We start from the raw sequence: 18,799 nt of genomic DNA, 5'->3' as shown, positions 1-18,799 counted from the left end.
CTTAAAATGAGCTTTCTTTAAAGCTGTTTTCTTTAACAGCTGATTAATAGAGTGACCGAAAACAAAATTTAGAAAATATATGCAGGTGAAATATACCAAAATACTCAAGCCCGCATAATTGCCATCTGGTTACACTTAATTCAAAATTTTTGTAGATATATACATATATTTAAACAGGCGCGTAAAAAACTAATGATTATCTAGTTATTTTCATTACTTTCATAAGATCTAAAAAGAAAGTGCATTATACGAATGAAAGAAAAATACCAATCGGTAAGAGGCAAAAGTTATCAATCTTCAAAACAAAACCATCTACATACAAACAAGCTATTTTAGTTGCTCGATTGTTATGCAAAAGTTCTTCTAATAATCGATACCTTCACATAAATATAATTGTTGTTTTAATAGTATTGTTTGATTACATTTATTTATTTAAAAACTGTTTTTTTCCGATAGGTTGTATTTTTTAATGTATTTATCGATAGATGTCGGTCTATTATCGATGTTGTTGCTGTTTCATCACTATCATTTTTGACATTCGCAACGACATTTGAAAATTGAGACGAAATATTGAAAACAAACCGAAAAAAATAAATAAACGAGTCAACATGAAGGTAACTCCAAAAAAAATCTCAACGTGGAACTGGCACGGATGCCACACTTCGACAACGTGAACCACGCAAGGAAGAACCGCAGGATGACAACGAGGGTCCGTTGCCAATGCTCGATATAGACGACGATATGGAATCTGAGCTGCCCATTCGAGGACGTCCTTCCAAGAAACTACTGCTGCAGAAGCAGCAACAACGCGCACAGTACAATGTCAAACTACAGCCTGAGCTGAAGACTGTCTCTGCCGTTGCCAACATATCTATGGCAGCGGGCTCAGCACGCTCCAAAGCCAAACGTTCTCTCTATAAGAAGGGAGCCAATAGCGGCACCTCGCAAAAGTCTCACGGCGAATCTTTTGTAATGCGTCTGTTCGAACGTAGCCTGGATCTGGCCAAGTACAAGGAAAAGACGCCGCTGTATCCCATTTGTCGTGCTTGGATGGCCAACCAGCCGCGTAATCCAAACGTGGCTGTCTACAACACAGATGGCAGCATACCCAATGTAAAGCGCGAGGATGATGCCGAAGAAATACTGGCCAAACTGCAAAGTGGCGAACTCAAGGTGCTTAAGCAGATGCCGCAAGCCCGCAAAACTGATTTACCGCTCATTCCACCGTCGCTTCCAGTTAAGAAAAGTAATGATGCTGCCCAATTGAAGGGAGCGAGCAAGGAGGAGCTGCTGGCTTCGAACGTCTCCCACTGGAAGGGAGTACGCAATCATTGGCTGAAGCATACGCGTAAATATCAGCAGGAACGTTACGAGATCATTGATCAGATAATGGCAACGATTTGCAAGCCAATCGAATGAATTACAAAAATAAATGCGTTTCTCATTTGAATAAATGTTTTATTTGTATGCGTTTTCCATTTTCAATAATCTGTGTGAGTTGTTGGCAATTAAATCTAATTTTATCGATAGCGACCAGATATAGATAGATTGGCCACATTTCTTTCTGAATATAATTAAAATGCTGTTGGATTGTTCTTGTTTGGTTCTGGTTCCAAAAGTCGCCGAGTGATGGAAATTTGAAGTAGTGTTGGTGTTCTCTTCTTCAGTGAATGCGGTTGTGCATTGCAGCTGTGGATGTTCTCACACAAACACATATGCATTACTGCACTTCGGCATTTTTTACTTCTCTCTCTCCGCTCTCACTCTTTATTCGACCTTGAGCAACTCAACATCGAATGTCAGGGTAGCGTTGGGGGGGGAATGACACCTGGATGACCACGGCTGCCATAGGCGTAGTCAGGTGAGCAGATCAGCTTGGCGCGCTGGCCAACACTCAGCTGAGCGACGCCCTCGTCCCAGCCGCGGATAACCTCGCCCTTGCCAATGGTGAACTTGAACGGCTTGTTGCGGTCGCGCGACGAATCGAACTGCAATTATATATTTATATTATTATTATCAATTAATTTAATTTAATAGTCCATAAGTATACCTTGGTACCATCGTTCAAGGTGCCAGTGTAGTGCACCGAGACCTTTTGGCCGTTCTTGGGGAAAGTGCTACCTGTAAGAAATGAATGCGCATGAGATTGTGATACACACACACACCAACACAAGTATACACACACATTTCTGCTCGTGTGTATGCGTATAGAGAAACAAATATTTTTCCAGCCGCAAGTATATTTAGGTTATGGAAAATTATCATATTTGCGGTGGTAAAAAATATACGTTTCAATAATATTTACCATCGCCATCAGAAATTGGAACTACTTGTACGCCCATTTTATTTTAGTTTTTGTTTAAATTCAACCGGGTGGCTAATTTAAAAATTTTACTAGCACGTTTTCTTCCCTTCGTGTCGAGCAGAAAAATCAGAAGTGGCGACAGTGTGCACGCAACTTCAATTCGAAAATATACTAATTTATGTTGACATTTATGTTTGACTGACTCATGGGTAAATTGACTATAAAATGGCGCAAATATTTGAATAGAATATTTTTTGGTCTCGCTAAAGTAAAATATTCAAGTAAACAGTGGTTGTTTATTTATTTTCATCATCAGCTTCCACGCCTTTATCGCTTATTAAGATATTTTTATTGTTTAAAGTGCGCACTCCAGTTGTAAGGTGCGCCAAATGCAATTTGTGATCCACAGCTATGGACCTCGACGACTCATACGCATTTTTATTAAAACTGCTGTCTATTGTGTACATACAGCTAACATAAAATTTTTTGCAAATTTTCCTTAAATTGTTTAACGAATACATATAATAGGTGTATTTGCGTTGGCGCTCCTCTGGACCAAGATCGAGCCAATAAAACTCGCAAAGTGAATCCACGGCAATTAGGCTAATTCGCTCGTTCTCCAGCAGCATATAGTGATCCAAGGCTCTTAGCGCCATTTCCAGTTGGGCGGATGAAAAACAATTCACAATTTCTAATGATTCCATACATGCTTCAAACTTTTTCTCCAGCTCAGCGGTTGTGGAATTTGGATTGGAAGCTTTGATAGCATTTTTAAGAAGTTTTCCAAATAGTTGAGAATCGATTTTATTGCTCGTATTGAGAAGGATAACATCACATCGCGTTAGACAATGGGCAACAAGTTGCATTAAGAGCAAAGTTTTACCGCTCTTTCGGTTACCGGAGATCTCCACTAGTGACGACGGTTCCGGACCACCATTTGGAAATATGCTCGCATTAAGATCGGAGATCCGTGGACGCCGTTCACCCAATTGGTGTAAATAAATACTTGCGGCACTAGTGATATCCATTATTTATCATATTTGTTTTTATTACAATTTGTGTTGGACTCTTGTTTAGCTAGATCGCAACGATAACGATAAAAACAGATATCGGCAAAAAACAAATACTGTATCTCTTCCAGATTCCCTGACTAAAATTTGCACACAATATGTCTCTAAAAAACAATCAGTTTTAAAATACCACGAAATACCTTCCACACAATCTCCAGCATTAAACCATAACAATAAAAATTACATTTTACCAAAATTCAGCTATAAATGCCCAGGACATATTTCCAAATACTTGCAGTATTTGATAATTGCCGGTTTAACAACACTTCATACGCTTTTTAATTGCCCCTATCTATCATTCAATTTGCAGTATTTTATACCAAAAAGTATATATTGCGGCGCTTAGAGTGTAACTGACAGGCTTGTTATACGCGACCAGTGTTGTGAATACAAAGGGTTGCCCATAGGTTAATATTGTCAAATAAGGATAAAAACATAATTATTAAAAGATCTGTTAAAAATTATGAATGAAACTGAATAATTAAATTGAATTGACTTCTTAAAAGCACTTGATTTAATTGGGAAATATAAAAAGTTTGTTAATAAACAAACAAACAAATGTGATGACCAATTGGCAACTCTGCTGGCATAATATCATAACTGATAGCTAACTCATATGTAGTTGATTTTGAAGTGCAAACTGTGTTACAATTGCCAACTGCGTCGTGCTGTGCCTGCACTACTATGAAGGATGCCTCTAAGCACAAGCCGAGCAGCACCAGCAGCAAACGGAAAAAGAAGAGTCACGGGAACAGAGAAGCAGAGCACGAGATCCAAGAATGTTCCGTCTGCGGCAAGTCGAAGTCCTCGTCATCTGTGATGGATTTAAGTGGAAACCATGTGATGCAGCGACGCCTGGACAGGGACTGGAAGTTGCCGGTAAGTAAAGTGATATTAATAATGCTTTGAGATGTAGATTTTAATCTAAAACTTACAGATGGATGTGATCAATACCACATTGCAAGCGATTTGCGTGGAATGCGTCTGCAAACTGAACATGCACTCGGAGGTCACAAGGACGCTGATGAAGCGCCTGCAGCGTGTCCATAAGCCCAGTGACAGGCAAGGCAGTCCGCCCATTGCCGATGCCGAGGTATCCACAACTGGTGCGGTGGAGGAAAACACAGAGGTGTCTGCTGATGTCGTTTCGGCGCCAAGTTCATCGTGCTCCATTGTGTTACAAGCATATTCAGCTCAGCCGCCAGAGTCGCCATCGGCCACAGAGTCGGGTGGCGTGCACAATAACAATGGCAATGCCTTGGATGGCTGGAAGTGGCGAACTCGACTCGTTTGTCAACACTGCGAGCGTCCTTACTTTCGCAAGGACCACTATGCGCTGCACGTGCGTCGTTGCTGTCGCCGGGAGACCCAACGTCAAGCCAAGTGTCGTGTGCTAAACGAAGCCAGTAACGACGGCGACCACGATGAAGTTGTCGACCGGAATTATAATGATCAGGAGCAGACGTCGACGGAGACGCCGACACAGTTGCCGCGAAACTCACGCACCTTTCAATGCAAGAACTGTGACAAGGAATTCGCTGGCATTGTGGCCTTGCGGCAACATCAGCGCACAACGCACCGATCACTGCATCCTTGTAGTCTGTGCGAGGCACAGCTTAGCACCAAGTACGAATGGGAACTGCATCACACCATCTGCAGTGCCAAGCAGGAGGTAAGTGGGAAAATATCATGTATTGTAAGCAGCTCATCATTCCATTTTGCAGGCATTGGATATCCAAGAACCAACGACCACTCGCTCAACACGCTCAAGGTCGCGTGCCTGCTCCGTGGCTTGGTATCACAATGAAGATGAGGACGAAGAGGATGAGGATGAGGAGCAGGATGATGATGCCACCTCGGTGGCCGATACAATGTACACCAGGCGCATGAACTTCACTGGCGACTGGATAGTTAATCACAGTCGTAGCAACAGCAACAGCGCCATTAATCTGACGATGCTGTACGATGATTACGTGCTAGAAGAATCGCAGATAACCACGGATAAGGAGTATGGTAGGTTGTGCAAGAGCTTGTATCCAATATAGCAGTTATTCACTTTGCGCCCTTCATAGATCTCTATTTGCTGGACTTGCTGAAGACACAGGTGCAGATGAAAGTGTTTACCTGCTTTGTACCCAGCTGCTGTTATCAGACGGACACGTTGGTGGATCTCATGAAGCACGACTACATGCAGCACTGGAAGATGAGCTGGTTTTACTGTCACAAATGTGGTGACGTCTTCACCAGCAAGTGAGTTTCGCCATATGTAATTCAACTGACAAGTATTATATTATTTTCTTGAATCTTTAGGGTATTCTTGGACTATCATCTGCATCGGCAAAATCGCGGCTTTTACATATGCCATAAATGCCACGACGAGTTTGAGTTCCAACATCAATTAGATCGCCATCAGGTGCTGCACAGCAAAGTCATCAACTATCACTGCAACTATTGTCGCCTCGAATTTCTGAGCGAGGCCAAACTATTGGCGCACTGCGAGCACGAGCGGCACAGTCCCAACGATGAGCCACCGCTGATCTGCATCGATCATGCGCTCTCCATCAGCAATCCCGTGCCGAAGGAGCCTATCAAGATGCGCCAGTATACGATGCGAGTGCTGGATATACCGCACATACCTTGGCAATCTAATCGACCAATGCATCTGCCGCATCACAAACCCTTTCGGTTTGCCATCGGCATCTGTGAATTCGACAATCGCAATCCTCCCAATTGCGTTGGATGTACGTAAAACGTTGTCTTCGTTCCACTTGTCACTTTAATACCATTTCGAATACTTTTAATGGTATGGTAACAGTTTCCATGTATAGCTAGTTCGATTTGTATCTTATATACATAATAAACCCAATAGGAAAAGTCTGATAAGTGTTTGTCGCCCTAGATATAACAATATTTTTATAAACAAATTATCAAATAAATCCGAGTTTATCATTGTTAAACCAATACATCAATGTAAGCCTCGAAATGCCCAACGACTTTACTGAATCTTTGCTTTATTAATTAGTTCAACAAACACTCGATATTTTGCGAGGTGTTTTTAATTACTACCGATTGACGATTTGACCGTCATGCTTCTCATAGCTTTATTATTTGCATTTCTGCGTGTCTTTCGACTACTCTTTCTTTAAGGTATGTGAAATGTTAAGTTCCTCCTGCAATCTTTCGTAAGTAAAAGTTTTAATTGGCAATGGCCTGGTGGACTGGAAATTTCCGGTTCGAACTTTGCAAACGATAAGAAGGTAGATGATAAGCAAAGATAATATGCGGAGGTGATCACCATAGCGCGGTTTTCTTCAGCGGCACGTACTGCTATAAGAATACAATTCCTGGAGAGGAATTTTTAAGGGTCAGTAAAATTAATAAATTCCCTTACCATAATACATGCTCTGTGGGAAAGGCTGTCCATAGGGCTAGCATTACTGAATGGCGTTGCGGTCCTGGAGATGGAACTCCATTTTTTCCTAGAGAAAGATTTGCCAGGTTCTCATCCTAGGTAAGATCCTCCAAATTGTCTTTCGGTTGTCTATCCGACTTACCTGCATTGATGCATCAGGAGTTGGCTGTTATGTACGACTGCGGTGCTTTTCATTTCGTGGAACTTCTTCCTTCCGTTGACCGGACGGAGAGTTGCTGTCCTTTTCCTAAATCTCAGTTTTGTTCAACTTGTCGATTACTGTAAGGGGAGAGCCGATCGGTATCTATTTTGTTCTGATTTTTGATCATATTTAATAAAAACTCAGAAGACCGATTGAAACTTCTTGGACAGAATATTGTCATCGTATAGAGCGACGGTGTATCGGACCATTTTTGTGTCCGAGATCACTTCCTTCAATGAGCTTTAGTACTATGGCAAGCAGCTAGTCTGCAGAGTTCGCCTCTGTGCTGTGCTAGTGAATGAAAGAACCGTGTCCCAACCAGTGATCACCATCATCATCCATAATTCCTTCCCTTACATGGCTAAGGATAGTCCGAAGGGAGCATTACCTTCACCTTTTTGGCGGCTGTGGAATGGATCGTATTCATTTCTTAGTGATTGCGCTTAATGGCATGATCAATGAAGTTTTTTTTTATACCCTCTACCTATAAAGAAGAATGGTATTATAATTTCGTGCCTCAAGCAAATGTCTGTAACAGACAGAACGAATCATATCCGACCCATAAAGTATATATGTATATTCTTAATCTATATTCAACAGCACTTTTAATGATTGCACGGATTTCAAAGATTTTGGCCATGTCTACCTCCGCATCCGTAATTAGCAAGCGTAATTTTAAAGCTAGAGTTTTTGGTATATACAATTATAGTTAGTCCTTATGCAAATATGCCTGCGATCAGAATAGTAGAATTGTTATTTACGAAATAATTGTATTATGCCATATACCGTAATCGGGATTTAGATGTTTTGGCTGACAAGTTGGTATATTTTATACTCTATGATATATTTTGATTATAGAACTGTATCGATATACCAAATATAACATTCGGTATATTTCAGTATTTTTAAAGTATATTTGATTTAAAATGAGTAGCTGAAGCTTTCTCACTTGTTTTTTATACCCGTTACCCATAGGGTATTATAGCTAAGTATTATAAGTTTGTGCCAGCAGAAAATGTATGTAACAGACAGAAGAAGCTGACCCCATAAAGTATATTCTTGATCAGTGTCAACAGTCGAGACGATATATCCATGTCCCTCTGTCCGTCTATATGAACACCTAGATCTCAGAGACTATAAGATATAGAGATATAATTTTCGACAGAACTCGTTGTTTATATAAATTTTGTTTACAATTTTGCCACGCCCACTTCCGCCCGCGCAAATACACAAAAATCGAACAATAGGTGTAATTTTATAGCTAGAGAAAACGCCTACTGGAGTAGGATTTTAGTTGCTTTGGCTGTCAATATTGTATATTTTGCGCTCTATGGTATATTTTGAATATAATACTGAATCAATATACCAAGATTAGCCTTTGTTATATAATTTTTAGTATTTTTGCGGTATATTTTTTGATAAGGAGCCACCAAAATGAAAAAACATGTTGAAGCAAACTGGCTTAAGCTGTAAATGCCACCAAATGCATTTCAAACTTGATATGCATAGAAACATATGATCTCCTAACTTTTCAATATTTTTAAGTTTTTATAAAGATTAACCTGTTAAATTCTTATATGAAGCAACTTTTTATACACGCTACCCAAATACTTTTGTCTTTACCGCAAAATATATTTGTTTTATTCAAAATGGGTAGCGGGTATCTCACAGTCGAGTACACTCGACTGCAGCTTTTATTTTTGAAAATATGAACGTTATGCATTTATTAAAGGCATATGCATAATAACTTTTGGTTAATTTTGAACAAATGTATGAAACATTAATAAAAACATACCAAATTTGAACAATAAAACAATTTTTTTGCTGCTAATTTTGAATTTTGCGAAAGTAACTCCTTATTTTGTACTGAATCCATGTTTCGCTTAATACGAAGATTTCTAGGAACGTTAAGCTAGGCCAGGTGTATTTTGCCTTTACTTAAAATGGGTAGCAGTTTTCTCACAGTCGAGCTCACTCGACTGTAGCTTCCTTGTTAATTTTTTTTTACAAATATAGAGTAAAAAGTCAAGTGTATATTCATACATAAATATATATGATTCATATATATTTTCAGTCAATTTATTTAACAGTACCGAAAATGTGTTAGATAAATGATAATGCATCTTACATTTTACATAAGAGTTGATGTTGTTTTTCTGTTTCTTTTTCGATTTTAAATTAACACTAATCTTGAATAACGGCAAAATACTTTGTTTGCATTTGTTGAATTTATATACAGAGGATGTTTCACTTAAAACTAGAAAGTGTATAACAAATGAATTAACATTACCGATAGATAAAATGCTATATTTGTAAATGTAAGTATGTATATAGTGTATAATGTAATGTTTATATGTTGTTGTGCACATGTGTGTGTGTGTGTATGTATAAGATTGTTACATATATGTATGCCGTTAAAGTAGGTACTTAATAAATATAGAGCCTATTGCATTGCCCCCAGCGCATGTTTGTTTGATTTTTGCATTAACAACTAAAATTAAAATGTAATTACAATTGAATTAAGCTTAACAACTACAATCGAAACATGAATTACTTTCTCTTCTAAGTGTGCTCGTGTGTGTTTTTTTATGTGTTTACAGATGAGTCGGTGTCAGTCTTATAAAATTCAACCCAGGACATTTTTGTTTCCGTTTCGTTTTTTTTTTTTAGTTTAACAAAAAAATAATAATAGTGTTGCAAATTAATAATAAGTATTTGTTATATAGCAATTGATTTTTGAGATATTTGAGGTAGTTTCGGTTTTATACGCAGCTCAAAAACACATATTCGTTATTCGTATTCAGAAAACATTAAACTAGAATAAATTTTTTTAAACAAATCACTGGCATTTACAAAGTATTGCTAACTTGTTGCTGATCTCTCCCATCGTTCTTCATCTATATGCATACACAAATTCATATTTTGATTTTTATATTTAACATACATATATATCTATGTCTATGCATTAATTGAGCCTCTTTTGCTCTGTCACGCCCACTATCCTTCAGTCTTATGTGAGTGTACAGTTGACAGTATTTATGCCTCAATAGATACCAACTAACGAGCTAAGTGTGCTCTCAGTGTGTGTGTGTGTGTGTGTGGAGGATCTTCTGTGGGAGTCCTTAAAACTAACTTAGCACCTAACCTCAAATAAACTAGAAAACTAACCTCAATAAACATATGTTGTAATTCCTAACACTATTCTAATTTTTTGTTTTCATTAGGCACAAAGTGATGCTGACAACAATTTATTTACTTGATTTGTGTTTCTTCTTTTTTCGTTTTTGTGTGTTTTTTCTTCTTTTTTTTTATACTTTTGTTGAAGTGCGTCCCATACTTGAAAATGGGATGGATTCCGGGATTATTTAGTTTAAAGCTTCACTACCGCTTATCGATGCCGCAGAGGCATGTCGATGAGGAGAACACAACAGATAAGAAGTTTGTACGTTGTACGCCGAACCAGAAAAATTAAGAGTGTGGGATAAAAGAGATGATGATGATGTTGGGGGATGACTGGCCTAGAATATGGAATCATGGCTGTCGGCCGCATATTGCCAGGCCATCGTTAGCATCAATCAGTCGGTGCGCGCCTGCGCCTCATCGCTGCCTAGCAGCTCCCGCTTCAGACCGACAACCATGGCAGGCGAGTGCACCACCTCATCCCTATTGTAGTCCTCGACCATGTCATGATCGTTCTCATGCTCCTGCTCCAGTTCGTGGGCCTCTTTGCCGTTGATGGACGCCGAGGCGGAGTTTGAATGCATGATCACGCTGGCGCTCTCCATTGGCGAGGCAGCGCGAGGCGGAGGAGGCGAGTAGGGGGACTCGGGACGTTCCTTGCGTGCCAGCGACAGATCCTCAACTTGATCGTGATCTTGTTCATGTTCGTGTTCGTGATCTTGTTCGTGATCATCCTCATCATCGGCATCACGCTCCTCTTCGATTGCCTCGCGCTTAATCATCGCCTGGCCGTGCTTCTCCATTGACTCCTGCTCGGCATAATGTCCCGGCGAACGGACGACGTGACCATTGGAGCCGGGCGGGCTGCTGGACATGCGATTGGCTGCCGCATGCGCCGCGGCCGCCAGGGCCATGGCATGGAGCGCCTCGCGTCCAGCAATGTCGTTGCCTCGATTCTCCAGCGCTTGTTGGAGGAAGGCGTGATCGAGCAGCGCGGCCGCCGAGTGGGGAATCGTGGGTGGCATGCCGTGATGCGCATGGCCCGTGCCTTGAGGATGACCATGGCCATGCTCCTTGACATCACGCTCTAGCTCAGGCTGGCCATAGTTGTGTGCGGCTGCAGCTGCTGCGGCAGCAGCGGAATACGGAAATGCGGCAGAGGATTCAACGCCACCGACGCCAGGCGGACTGCGCTTAGGAGTGCGATGGGTGCCACGTCCGGTGGTGATATTCAGCTTGCGCACCTTGTCGTACAGCGTGCGACTGGGCAGACCGAACTTGCGGCTCGCCTGAAGCGCACTCATGCCCTCGCGCACACACTGGATGGCGCACATCATGTCCGCTCGGGTGTACTGCTTGTAGCGCTTCCACTCTGGCTTCTTGCCGCCTTGGCCGCCCGTCTCCTCGTCGAAGGAGCGATCCGTGTGCGGTGACAGCGGCTCTTTGTCGCCACCGTAGTCCGACCCATTGAAGCTATGGCTGCCTGCTCCAGCAGCACTGCCTCCACCGTTGCCCAGCTGATGCGAGTGAGGATGCTGATGCGTGGGTGTCTTGTCGGCGCCGGCTGAGGAGGAGGAGGAGCTCTTGACGCCAGGCAGCAGCAGGGGATTGGGTTGCGAGGAGTCTGCTGGATTCGCCTGGGCGAGCACATTGCGCAAAATAGGCGTATCCCGAGTGCTGTTGAGCAGCATGCTCGAGATGGCCGACAGCTTCTTGCGCTTCAGTGGATTCATATCAGCAGCGGATTCGTAGACGGAGTTCAACATAGCAGCGGCGGCAGCGGAGGGCGACAGTGGCCACTGACCGTGACCAGCCTCGCCAGCGGCAGCAGCGTGTGGAGTGGAGTGTGTGGGTGTGAGCGGTGTCTCTCCAGCGGGGATGTGCGCATTCATGTTGAGGGGCACGCCGCTGGAATGGGCGGGCGGGAAACTTGTGTAGGGCGGCTGATAGGAGCCGAAGGGGGGCGGTGGCGGCGAGCAGCTGCTCGAGATGGCGGCACTGGGTGAGATGTGCGTCGATGTTGAGATCACGGAGGAGGAATTGTGCTGTGGCTGCTGTTGCTGATAGCCTGCTTCCGAGGCGGCGCCGTTGTGGGACTTGCTGCCTGAGCTAGAGGTGGGCGCGGAGTTTTGATGATGATGATGATGATGGGACTGCGAGCTGCCCTCGAACTGATGATGACTGCGCTCCTCGACGGCGGCTGCCTTGTGATTGTTGAACTTCATGAGGTTGTCGTAGAGACCCTTCACCTGCAGCTCCTTGGCGGTGCGCAGTATCTCGGGCTCCTGGCTCTTGGTCACCGTCGTTTCCCCTGTGTACATGTACTGGAGCAGGGCGGCAATCTCGAAGCCCTTCACGCCTGGTAGAATGATGCTGCACTGATCCTGAGGCACATCCTGGAGTATGGCCTGAAAGTACGGCGAATTGGCGGCGAGCACAACGCGATGCGCTTTGAACTGTTCATCGTCCACCACTAGGGTGCAGTCCACATAGCTGCCAACCTCGTGCAGTGCATGCAGAATCTGGACGAGATTCGTCTGATGATTGTTCCAGCGAAGACAATATGTTTGGCCGCCCTCGCTGCTCGCGGCCACTGGCGTTGGTCCGCCCATCTCGTCCAGCCTCTGGCCGTGACTGTGATGATTGTTGTTGTTGTTCTGGTGGTGATTACTCTCGCTCAGTCGACTCTCTCGGGGATGGTGACTGCTGTGACGATGGCGCTGCTGATGGCGCTGATGCTGGTGACCGGAGCTGAGCTGAGGCTGCTCCGGCTCCTCGTCCGGTGCGGTATCGCTGCTGCTGTTGTAGGCGCTGTTCAAGCTTGTGAACGCGGCACTCAGCAAAGTCGGCGAGTATGAGGCGAGATGCTTCCTGACCTTGAGCGCCAGCTTAAGGCTTACACTTTACCACTTGTCTGCGTTGTACCGGAGAGAATGGGAAGAGAAGAGAATTCAATTCGTTAAAACTGAGTTCTTTTTTTGTTACAAATTCTACTAATGCTTATTGTGAATTATTTGCACTGATTTGTTTCTCTTTTTTTGTGGGAAATGCTAAAACTGAATTTTGCACGGGTTGCTATAATCAATGAGAAATTGGCGACTATGGAAAGGTAGTGTCTAAAAGAGGAATAGCGAAATAGGGGGCATCATGAAGGTAGTATCAAATATCTAAATAGGAGGAATTAATTGTTTCTATACTTTTGCATATAATAGCAAAAAACAATTAATTCCTCCTAATTTCATTATTGAAAATTTGATAAGAAACATAAAATCAGCAATTCGAGGAACGAGCAATTGAAATAGATTTTAGGAGAGCAATTGAATATGAGTCAAGAGTGTTCGATGAAGTATTTTATTGCAATAATTATTATTATTCGCTTAGTTATTCCGATAAAGTGAAAGTGCTGCCAAAAATGAAACTGATACTAGCAATTATTCATTGCAAGTAATTCATTGAAATCCTCAGAAGTTAATTTTAGAGTCTAAATTGGTAAATGTAAAAAATTACAAATGTAAAAATAGAAAGCGTTGTAAGGAATTTAAATTTGCAGAATCGAGATAAGGAAACTAAAGGTCAGCTAGAAGGAAACAGGAATTAGGTAAACGGAGTTGTTGCACAGCAAGTGACATAAGAGAAATGTAGTGAAAGTAAAACAAAATTTAGACGGGCAGCTGAGAAATGTCAACACTTGTTTCTCTCCTGCTCTTTCTGCTCCTGTTTTTTGTGCGTTACACATGGCAGATTTGCGTTTTAAAATTGCCCAACTCTCGCTTCCCTCTCACTCCCTCCAACCTCGCTTCCTCCTCCCCCAGCAGGTGTGCAAAAATATTTGTGTATTTGGGGATGGTTGCTCACTCTCCCCCCGCTCGCCTCACACTTCTCCAAGCTTTTCGCTCTCTTTCTCTCTCGCTTGCTCCTCTTTCTTAGTTCGCCCAACTCCCACTGTTCGCATCTATCAAGCAAATTTCCTGAGCCATTTCATTGCAAAACTTTTTTCCGTTGGTTTTTTGGCGGAAAATCTTGGTTGTTTTTTTTTTGTACTTTTTTTTGTTAAATTTATGCCCAACGCCCACCCTGGCCAAGTTTTATGCGCCATAAAAAAGTGAAAGCGCCTTTTAGAATGAGATGGCATATTAGAGGATCGGGGAGCGGGGAAAAGACGACGACGACGGCGGCTTGTGGTAGTGGGAGGAGGGTGGAAGGTGGCTCTGAAATACGCGGAAATACAAGAACAACCAAAAAAAAAAAAAAAAACGAAAAAAAATGGGGGAAAATATGCAAACATCCCTCGGAAAACGTGTGCGCGTATTTTTCCGGCTGCTTTTCGCGCGTTTTACTTTACATATTTTTTTGTTGCTTTTTTACTGGAAAATGGAAAGCAACGGCAACGCATGGAAAACAACAAAAAGCGAAAAATGAAGAACTTGCAATAATTTTTGCTTTGCAGAGTTTTCATTCATTTTTTGTATGCGTATTCTTGGTTCGTTTTTCCTGTTCTTTTTTCCTGCGTTGCTTTTTAGAGCAGGGGTAAAACACACACTCAAGGGTGTGTGTGGGCACTCGTAATAACCCCCGTCCCGTTTTCTTTGGCAGACTCGAATTTCAGTTAAAAACTCGTTAAAAATATATTTCATTTTCATTTCCATTTTCAATTCCATTTTTTTCCTTTTTGGCATGTTCCAGCTCTCAAGTGGTCACCATATGCTTCATATGTTGACCCGATGAGAAAAGGTTGAGGCTGACCATGTGCAGCATATGTTGCACATGCCGCTTGCATTTGTGCCATGTGGTTGCAAGGCTGCCAATAAGCGAATTGACGTTCGTGGAAATCGTAATCGAGCAAAAGATCGGTTACCAACAGGTACGCCTCTTTATTTCTCTACTCCCCCATACGAAAGTGATCGGCAGCTAAATAAAAAATTGCCAGGATAATGGCAAAGGAACAACAGGAAAACGTCAAAAGGGGACAAAGCAATAGATGCAAGACAAATGCACGAGCATTGTCTGCACATTTGAAGTGCGGAAAATGCGCAAGACATTGTCTGCTCGAATGATTCCCATTGTCTGTCCCAAAAGCGGATAATGGGCAAAAAACGAAATGAAAAGAAAAGAAAAGAAAAGAAAAGAAAAACGTGCAACCTGCTGACGATCTACGACGATTCACAATGATCCCCACGCCGAGTGCGCTGCCTTTTGCGCAAGCGAAGCAGGTAGAAGCAACAACAAAACTCACTTCGGCTCAATTCGCCTTTGGCTTCGGCTCGGCTCGTTTCGCGTTCGGCTTGATTGACGGGCATAATGGGATGATAATACACAATCGGATCAACAACGCCTCGAATGGAATTCGCCGCTTTGCGACTCTTATACGGCGAATTGACTGCCGACGAAGCGGCAGCGGCGATCGCTAAAAACGATAAGCAAGCGAGGCGAGCTTTTGAGTCTGCGAGCTTTTTACACACATTTAACAGCTCGTTAACAGTGGCCGCCATTTTGTTGGGCAAAAGAGTCGAAAATTGAAAATGATAAGCGAAACGTCATTGAAACGAATGCACTTGGAAACCGGTTTTGGATTTTCCAGTTTATATATTTTTTATTCGTTTTATTTTTTTTTGTTGTTCGTGCCCTTTTGTGGTTTTTGTGTGCTTCGCTATTTATTAATTTTTTACACGTATCACAAAAAGTTTTGAATTGCGAAATGGTTTGTATTGAAAACCAAAAAAACATTGTACAAATACATTCTTTAACTCGTTGTGCAAAATGGTAATTGTAATTTATTAAAAATATTTTCAATGCTTACCACGAAAATAATGTAAATACCGCAGCAGCACCTGCACAATTGATTTTGAATATCAATTGTGAATGCACTTTAATTAATAATTTGAGTTTGAGTGTTGATTTCTGAGAATTGTTGTGTTGTTTACTGAATGTTGGTAAATATTCCCATTTGTTGAACTCGCACTTGCGATAAGAATATTTTGCAGTTTGTTGTTGTTGTTTGTTTATTGTTGATAGCTAACAATGTTGCGATAATTGTTTTTAATTTTTAAATAATGTAAATCACACACGCACGAAAATGTCACAAAATCCAAGAAATTCTGCTTGCAGTTTATCCAATTTATGTAATTGTTGCTTAATATCATTTATTATTAATATTAATTGTTTTGTATTGTTGCTGTTGTTTTTTTTTTTATTTTGAGTGCTCAGAAGAAGAAACTGCGAGACGTACTACGGTTTGCGTTTTTTGTATTTTTCTATTTAGTGTTGAGTTTTTGAGTTTTGCGTGGCACGTTGTTGCAGATTCGAGCGCTCAAACTTGAATAAAACTGCCACGGTGCTCGTGTGCAGCAAGTCATTGAAAACAAAATTTCCCGAGCGAGACAGCGCGCACATTTTTCACGCACACACAAACAGCAAACGCCGTGTAACTCTCATACAAGCAGAGACAGAGAGACACACACACATACACATGTACACATTCGCAGGGGAACTGCTGAAGGAAAAGTCAGAAACACAAAACTGTGCTACGCTCCATCCAACCCTCTTGCTATCTCTTTCTGCATTGCGCTCATATCGTCGTCGTCTTCGCAGTCGCTGTCGCAGTCGACGCTGCAGTCGCTGCTATCGTCGCAGACATTGCACTCTTTAGCTGTGTGCGTTTTTGCGTTGCGTTCGCTGTGTTTGTCTGTGTGGGTGAGTATTGCATATGGCGGCTGCTGCTGCTGCTGCTCTTGCTGCTATTGGCACCCAAGAGAGCCATATGCAAGTGTGTGTGTGTGTGTGTGAGTGCATACGTGTACGCTTTTGTGTGTTTGTGTGCAAGTTTGTGCTCTTTTTTGGCGTAAATTTAAGAAATACATAAAAAACAGTATGTGACGACTGCATTTTTTTTCTTCTCAGATTGCCCAACTGGCTGCAGGTTGTAACCGAGTGTGCGAGAGTGTGTATGTGTGTGTGTGAGTGAAGTACAAAACTGGTTACCCCGTAACCCGCAAGTCAGAACCCCTTTTGCCGCCTTTGCTGTCCACGACTTCAGTTATTTTGATCAACTCTTTAATTTATGCAGAGCCCATTGCTAATTATACAAGCTAAGAGCATAAAACGTTTAGTAGGTAAAGGAAATAAGAAGAAGAAGAGTCTGGGAAGGGGGGTAAGAAAAGAGACATGCACAATTTATTGGCATTTCGCCCAAGTTATGCAAATTTTGTTTTGTGTCCCTTAAGACGACCTTCAGCAATCAATATTCGCTGCAATGCAATTGATGCATTTTCTATTTTCAATTATTGATCTTCTTCTTTCTGTTGAGGGTCGCTTTGCAAAATTTGCATACGCTTAAGACGATTTCTTTTGCTTGCGTATTTTTTCTCCTTGCATTATTTACAGTTATGCAAATGAGTTGGCCTTGACAGTTCTGTAACGGTCAGATGCAGACGCAGCCGAAGGGGTTGCAGATTTACCTGGTGACGTCACAAAAATGATACTAAAAAAAAAAACAACTTTAGTTGCTTTCGAATTAAAACGCATGCAAGTAAGTCTACACACACATACGCAAGTACGAATATATATGAGAGAGTGCGTGTGAGTGTGTGTATGCAATTCGGAACGAACCGCGAATCGCTGACTCGCCTCTCACACACACATATGCACATCCAGCATCCGCAAGAGTCGCATGTGCAACTGTTGTCGTCTCGCTTGCACGCATGGCAACTGCCTATGACAAATGGTTTTTGTATTTGCAGCAATTGTTGCACATTTTTAGTCAATCATTTTAATCGAGTGCATAGTTAGTTTGTGTTACCTGTACCTGCGAGCGACTGTTGCGCTTTGCTGTTGCCTTTAATTGTGCATCATTAATTCACTGTCCGCTGTTGCACAGTGGACGCCGCCTCTTCTGTTGTTTGTGGTCGCCTTTTTTGTTGCTCGATTCATTAATCATGACCGGGAAATTAAGGTCAACCACATTCGACTGCATTTTTTTTTGGCAGTCTTCAGTTTCACATACAACATACGGTTGGGTTTGTGTGTGTGTGCGTGTGAGTACGAATAGCTTTTATTTATGTGTTTTTTCTATGGCTGACAAGCAGCTAAATCTGAGGGCTAACAAAACTAGTTCGCAAGTGCATTCACCTCCCCCAGCTGCCACCCGCTGATAATACAACAAATAAATAATAAAAAAACAACTACACAATGATTTTGTCTGCCTTAGCAGACAACTTCAAATACACTTTCAATTTATGTTGCATGTTTAACAAATAAAAATTTTAATTTTTATTTTAAATTTGTTTATCATTGAAAATCATGTTATAATATATATATTCAAATATTACAACTTTAACTAAATGTGTCTATTATATAATATATTGAATGCAGAAATACGATCAGCTTCTTTACTAAATAGACTCTAATTAAACATTTTCTTTCATGACATTAATTTGAATTTAATTTATCGCTGCCAAACTTAACTTAAAATATATTTCACAGCTAAGATTAGTTCACAAATCAGATTCACTATTGTATTATAATTAAATTAAGAAATGCGTAGGTAGCAGTTGCTTTAAACTCTTTGTTATTTCGACTATTTAAAAATTAATAAGCTTCATCTCTTTCAATACTTTTACAAATTTCATTTAAAT

General features: G+C 41.6%; 5 protein-coding genes across 5 annotated transcripts; 2 read left to right on the top strand and 3 right to left on the bottom strand.

Moving 5' to 3' along the window:
* Positions 1–515: 515 nt before the first annotated feature.
* LOC132789768 (protein lin-37 homolog) lies at positions 516–1,454 on the top strand. Its single transcript, XM_060798025.1, has one exon. The coding sequence runs from the start codon at positions 721–723 to the stop codon at positions 1,417–1,419; it is 699 nt and encodes a 232-aa protein (XP_060654008.1). The 5' UTR covers positions 516–720; the 3' UTR covers positions 1,420–1,454.
* Positions 1,434–2,461, bottom strand: LOC132789769 (peptidyl-prolyl cis-trans isomerase Fkbp12). The gene is made up of 3 exons (XM_060798026.1): positions 2,306–2,461; positions 2,051–2,121; positions 1,434–1,988 (listed from the first exon to the last, which is right to left on the bottom strand). Exons 1-3 carry the CDS (start codon positions 2,340–2,342, stop codon positions 1,800–1,802), a joined length of 297 nt encoding a protein of 98 aa, XP_060654009.1. The 5' UTR covers positions 2,343–2,461; the 3' UTR covers positions 1,434–1,799.
* Positions 2,462–2,558: 97 nt separating this feature from the next.
* Positions 2,559–3,484, bottom strand: LOC132789767 (uncharacterized). Its single transcript, XM_060798024.1, has one exon. It carries the CDS (start codon positions 3,331–3,333, stop codon positions 2,602–2,604), a length of 732 nt encoding a protein of 243 aa, XP_060654007.1. The 5' UTR covers positions 3,334–3,484; the 3' UTR covers positions 2,559–2,601.
* A 445-nt stretch (positions 3,485–3,929) lies between these two features.
* Positions 3,930–6,361, top strand: LOC132789766 (zinc finger protein 845). Its single transcript, XM_060798023.1, has 5 exons — positions 3,930–4,254; positions 4,313–5,047; positions 5,100–5,388; positions 5,448–5,625; positions 5,686–6,361. The coding sequence occupies exons 1-5, from the start codon at positions 4,060–4,062 to the stop codon at positions 6,122–6,124; spliced, it is 1,836 nt and encodes a 611-aa protein (XP_060654006.1). The 5' UTR covers positions 3,930–4,059; the 3' UTR covers positions 6,125–6,361.
* A 3,346-nt stretch (positions 6,362–9,707) lies between these two features.
* LOC132792051 (longitudinals lacking protein, isoforms H/M/V) lies at positions 9,708–13,212 on the bottom strand. The gene is made up of 2 exons (XM_060801265.1): positions 13,155–13,212; positions 9,708–13,083 (listed from the first exon to the last, which is right to left on the bottom strand). The coding sequence occupies exon 2, from the start codon at positions 12,779–12,781 to the stop codon at positions 10,565–10,567; it is 2,217 nt and encodes a 738-aa protein (XP_060657248.1). The 5' UTR covers positions 12,782–13,083; positions 13,155–13,212; the 3' UTR covers positions 9,708–10,564.
* Between the last annotated feature and the right edge of the window lie 5,587 nt (positions 13,213–18,799).

Source organism: Drosophila nasuta, chromosome 3 (genome assembly GCF_023558535.2).
Source record: "Drosophila nasuta strain 15112-1781.00 chromosome 3, ASM2355853v1, whole genome shotgun sequence".
NCBI lineage: Eukaryota > Metazoa > Arthropoda > Insecta > Diptera > Drosophilidae > Drosophila > Drosophila nasuta.
Note: the sequence above shows the minus strand (reverse complement) of the source record. Positions and strands in the feature narration are given on the sequence as shown.

Coding starts and splice junctions, on each gene's coding strand:
- LOC132792051 (XM_060801265.1), bottom strand. CDS start 12,781: ATGGGCGGACCAACGCCAGTGGCCGCGAGCAGCGAGGGCGGCCAAACA.
- LOC132789766 (XM_060798023.1), top strand. CDS start 4,060: ATGAAGGATGCCTCTAAGCACAAGCCGAGCAGCACCAGCAGCAAACGG. Junction 4,255..4,312: donor ACAGGGACTGGAAGTTGCCG/GTAAGTAAAGTG, acceptor TAAAACTTACAG/ATGGATGTGATCAATACCAC. Junction 5,389..5,447: donor AACCACGGATAAGGAGTATG/GTAGGTTGTGCA, acceptor CGCCCTTCATAG/ATCTCTATTTGCTGGACTTG.
- LOC132789769 (XM_060798026.1), bottom strand. CDS start 2,342: ATGGGCGTACAAGTAGTTCCAATTTCTGATGGCGATG. Junction 2,122..2,305: donor TCCAATTTCTGATGGCGATG/GTAAATATTATT, acceptor CATTTCTTACAG/GTAGCACTTTCCCCAAGAAC. Junction 1,989..2,050: donor CCTTGAACGATGGTACCAAG/GTATACTTATGG, acceptor ATATAATTGCAG/TTCGATTCGTCGCGCGACCG.
- LOC132789768 (XM_060798025.1), top strand. CDS start 721: ATGCTCGATATAGACGACGATATGGAATCTGAGCTGCCCATTCGAGGA.
- LOC132789767 (XM_060798024.1), bottom strand. CDS start 3,333: ATGGATATCACTAGTGCCGCAAGTATTTATTTACACCAATTGGGTGAA.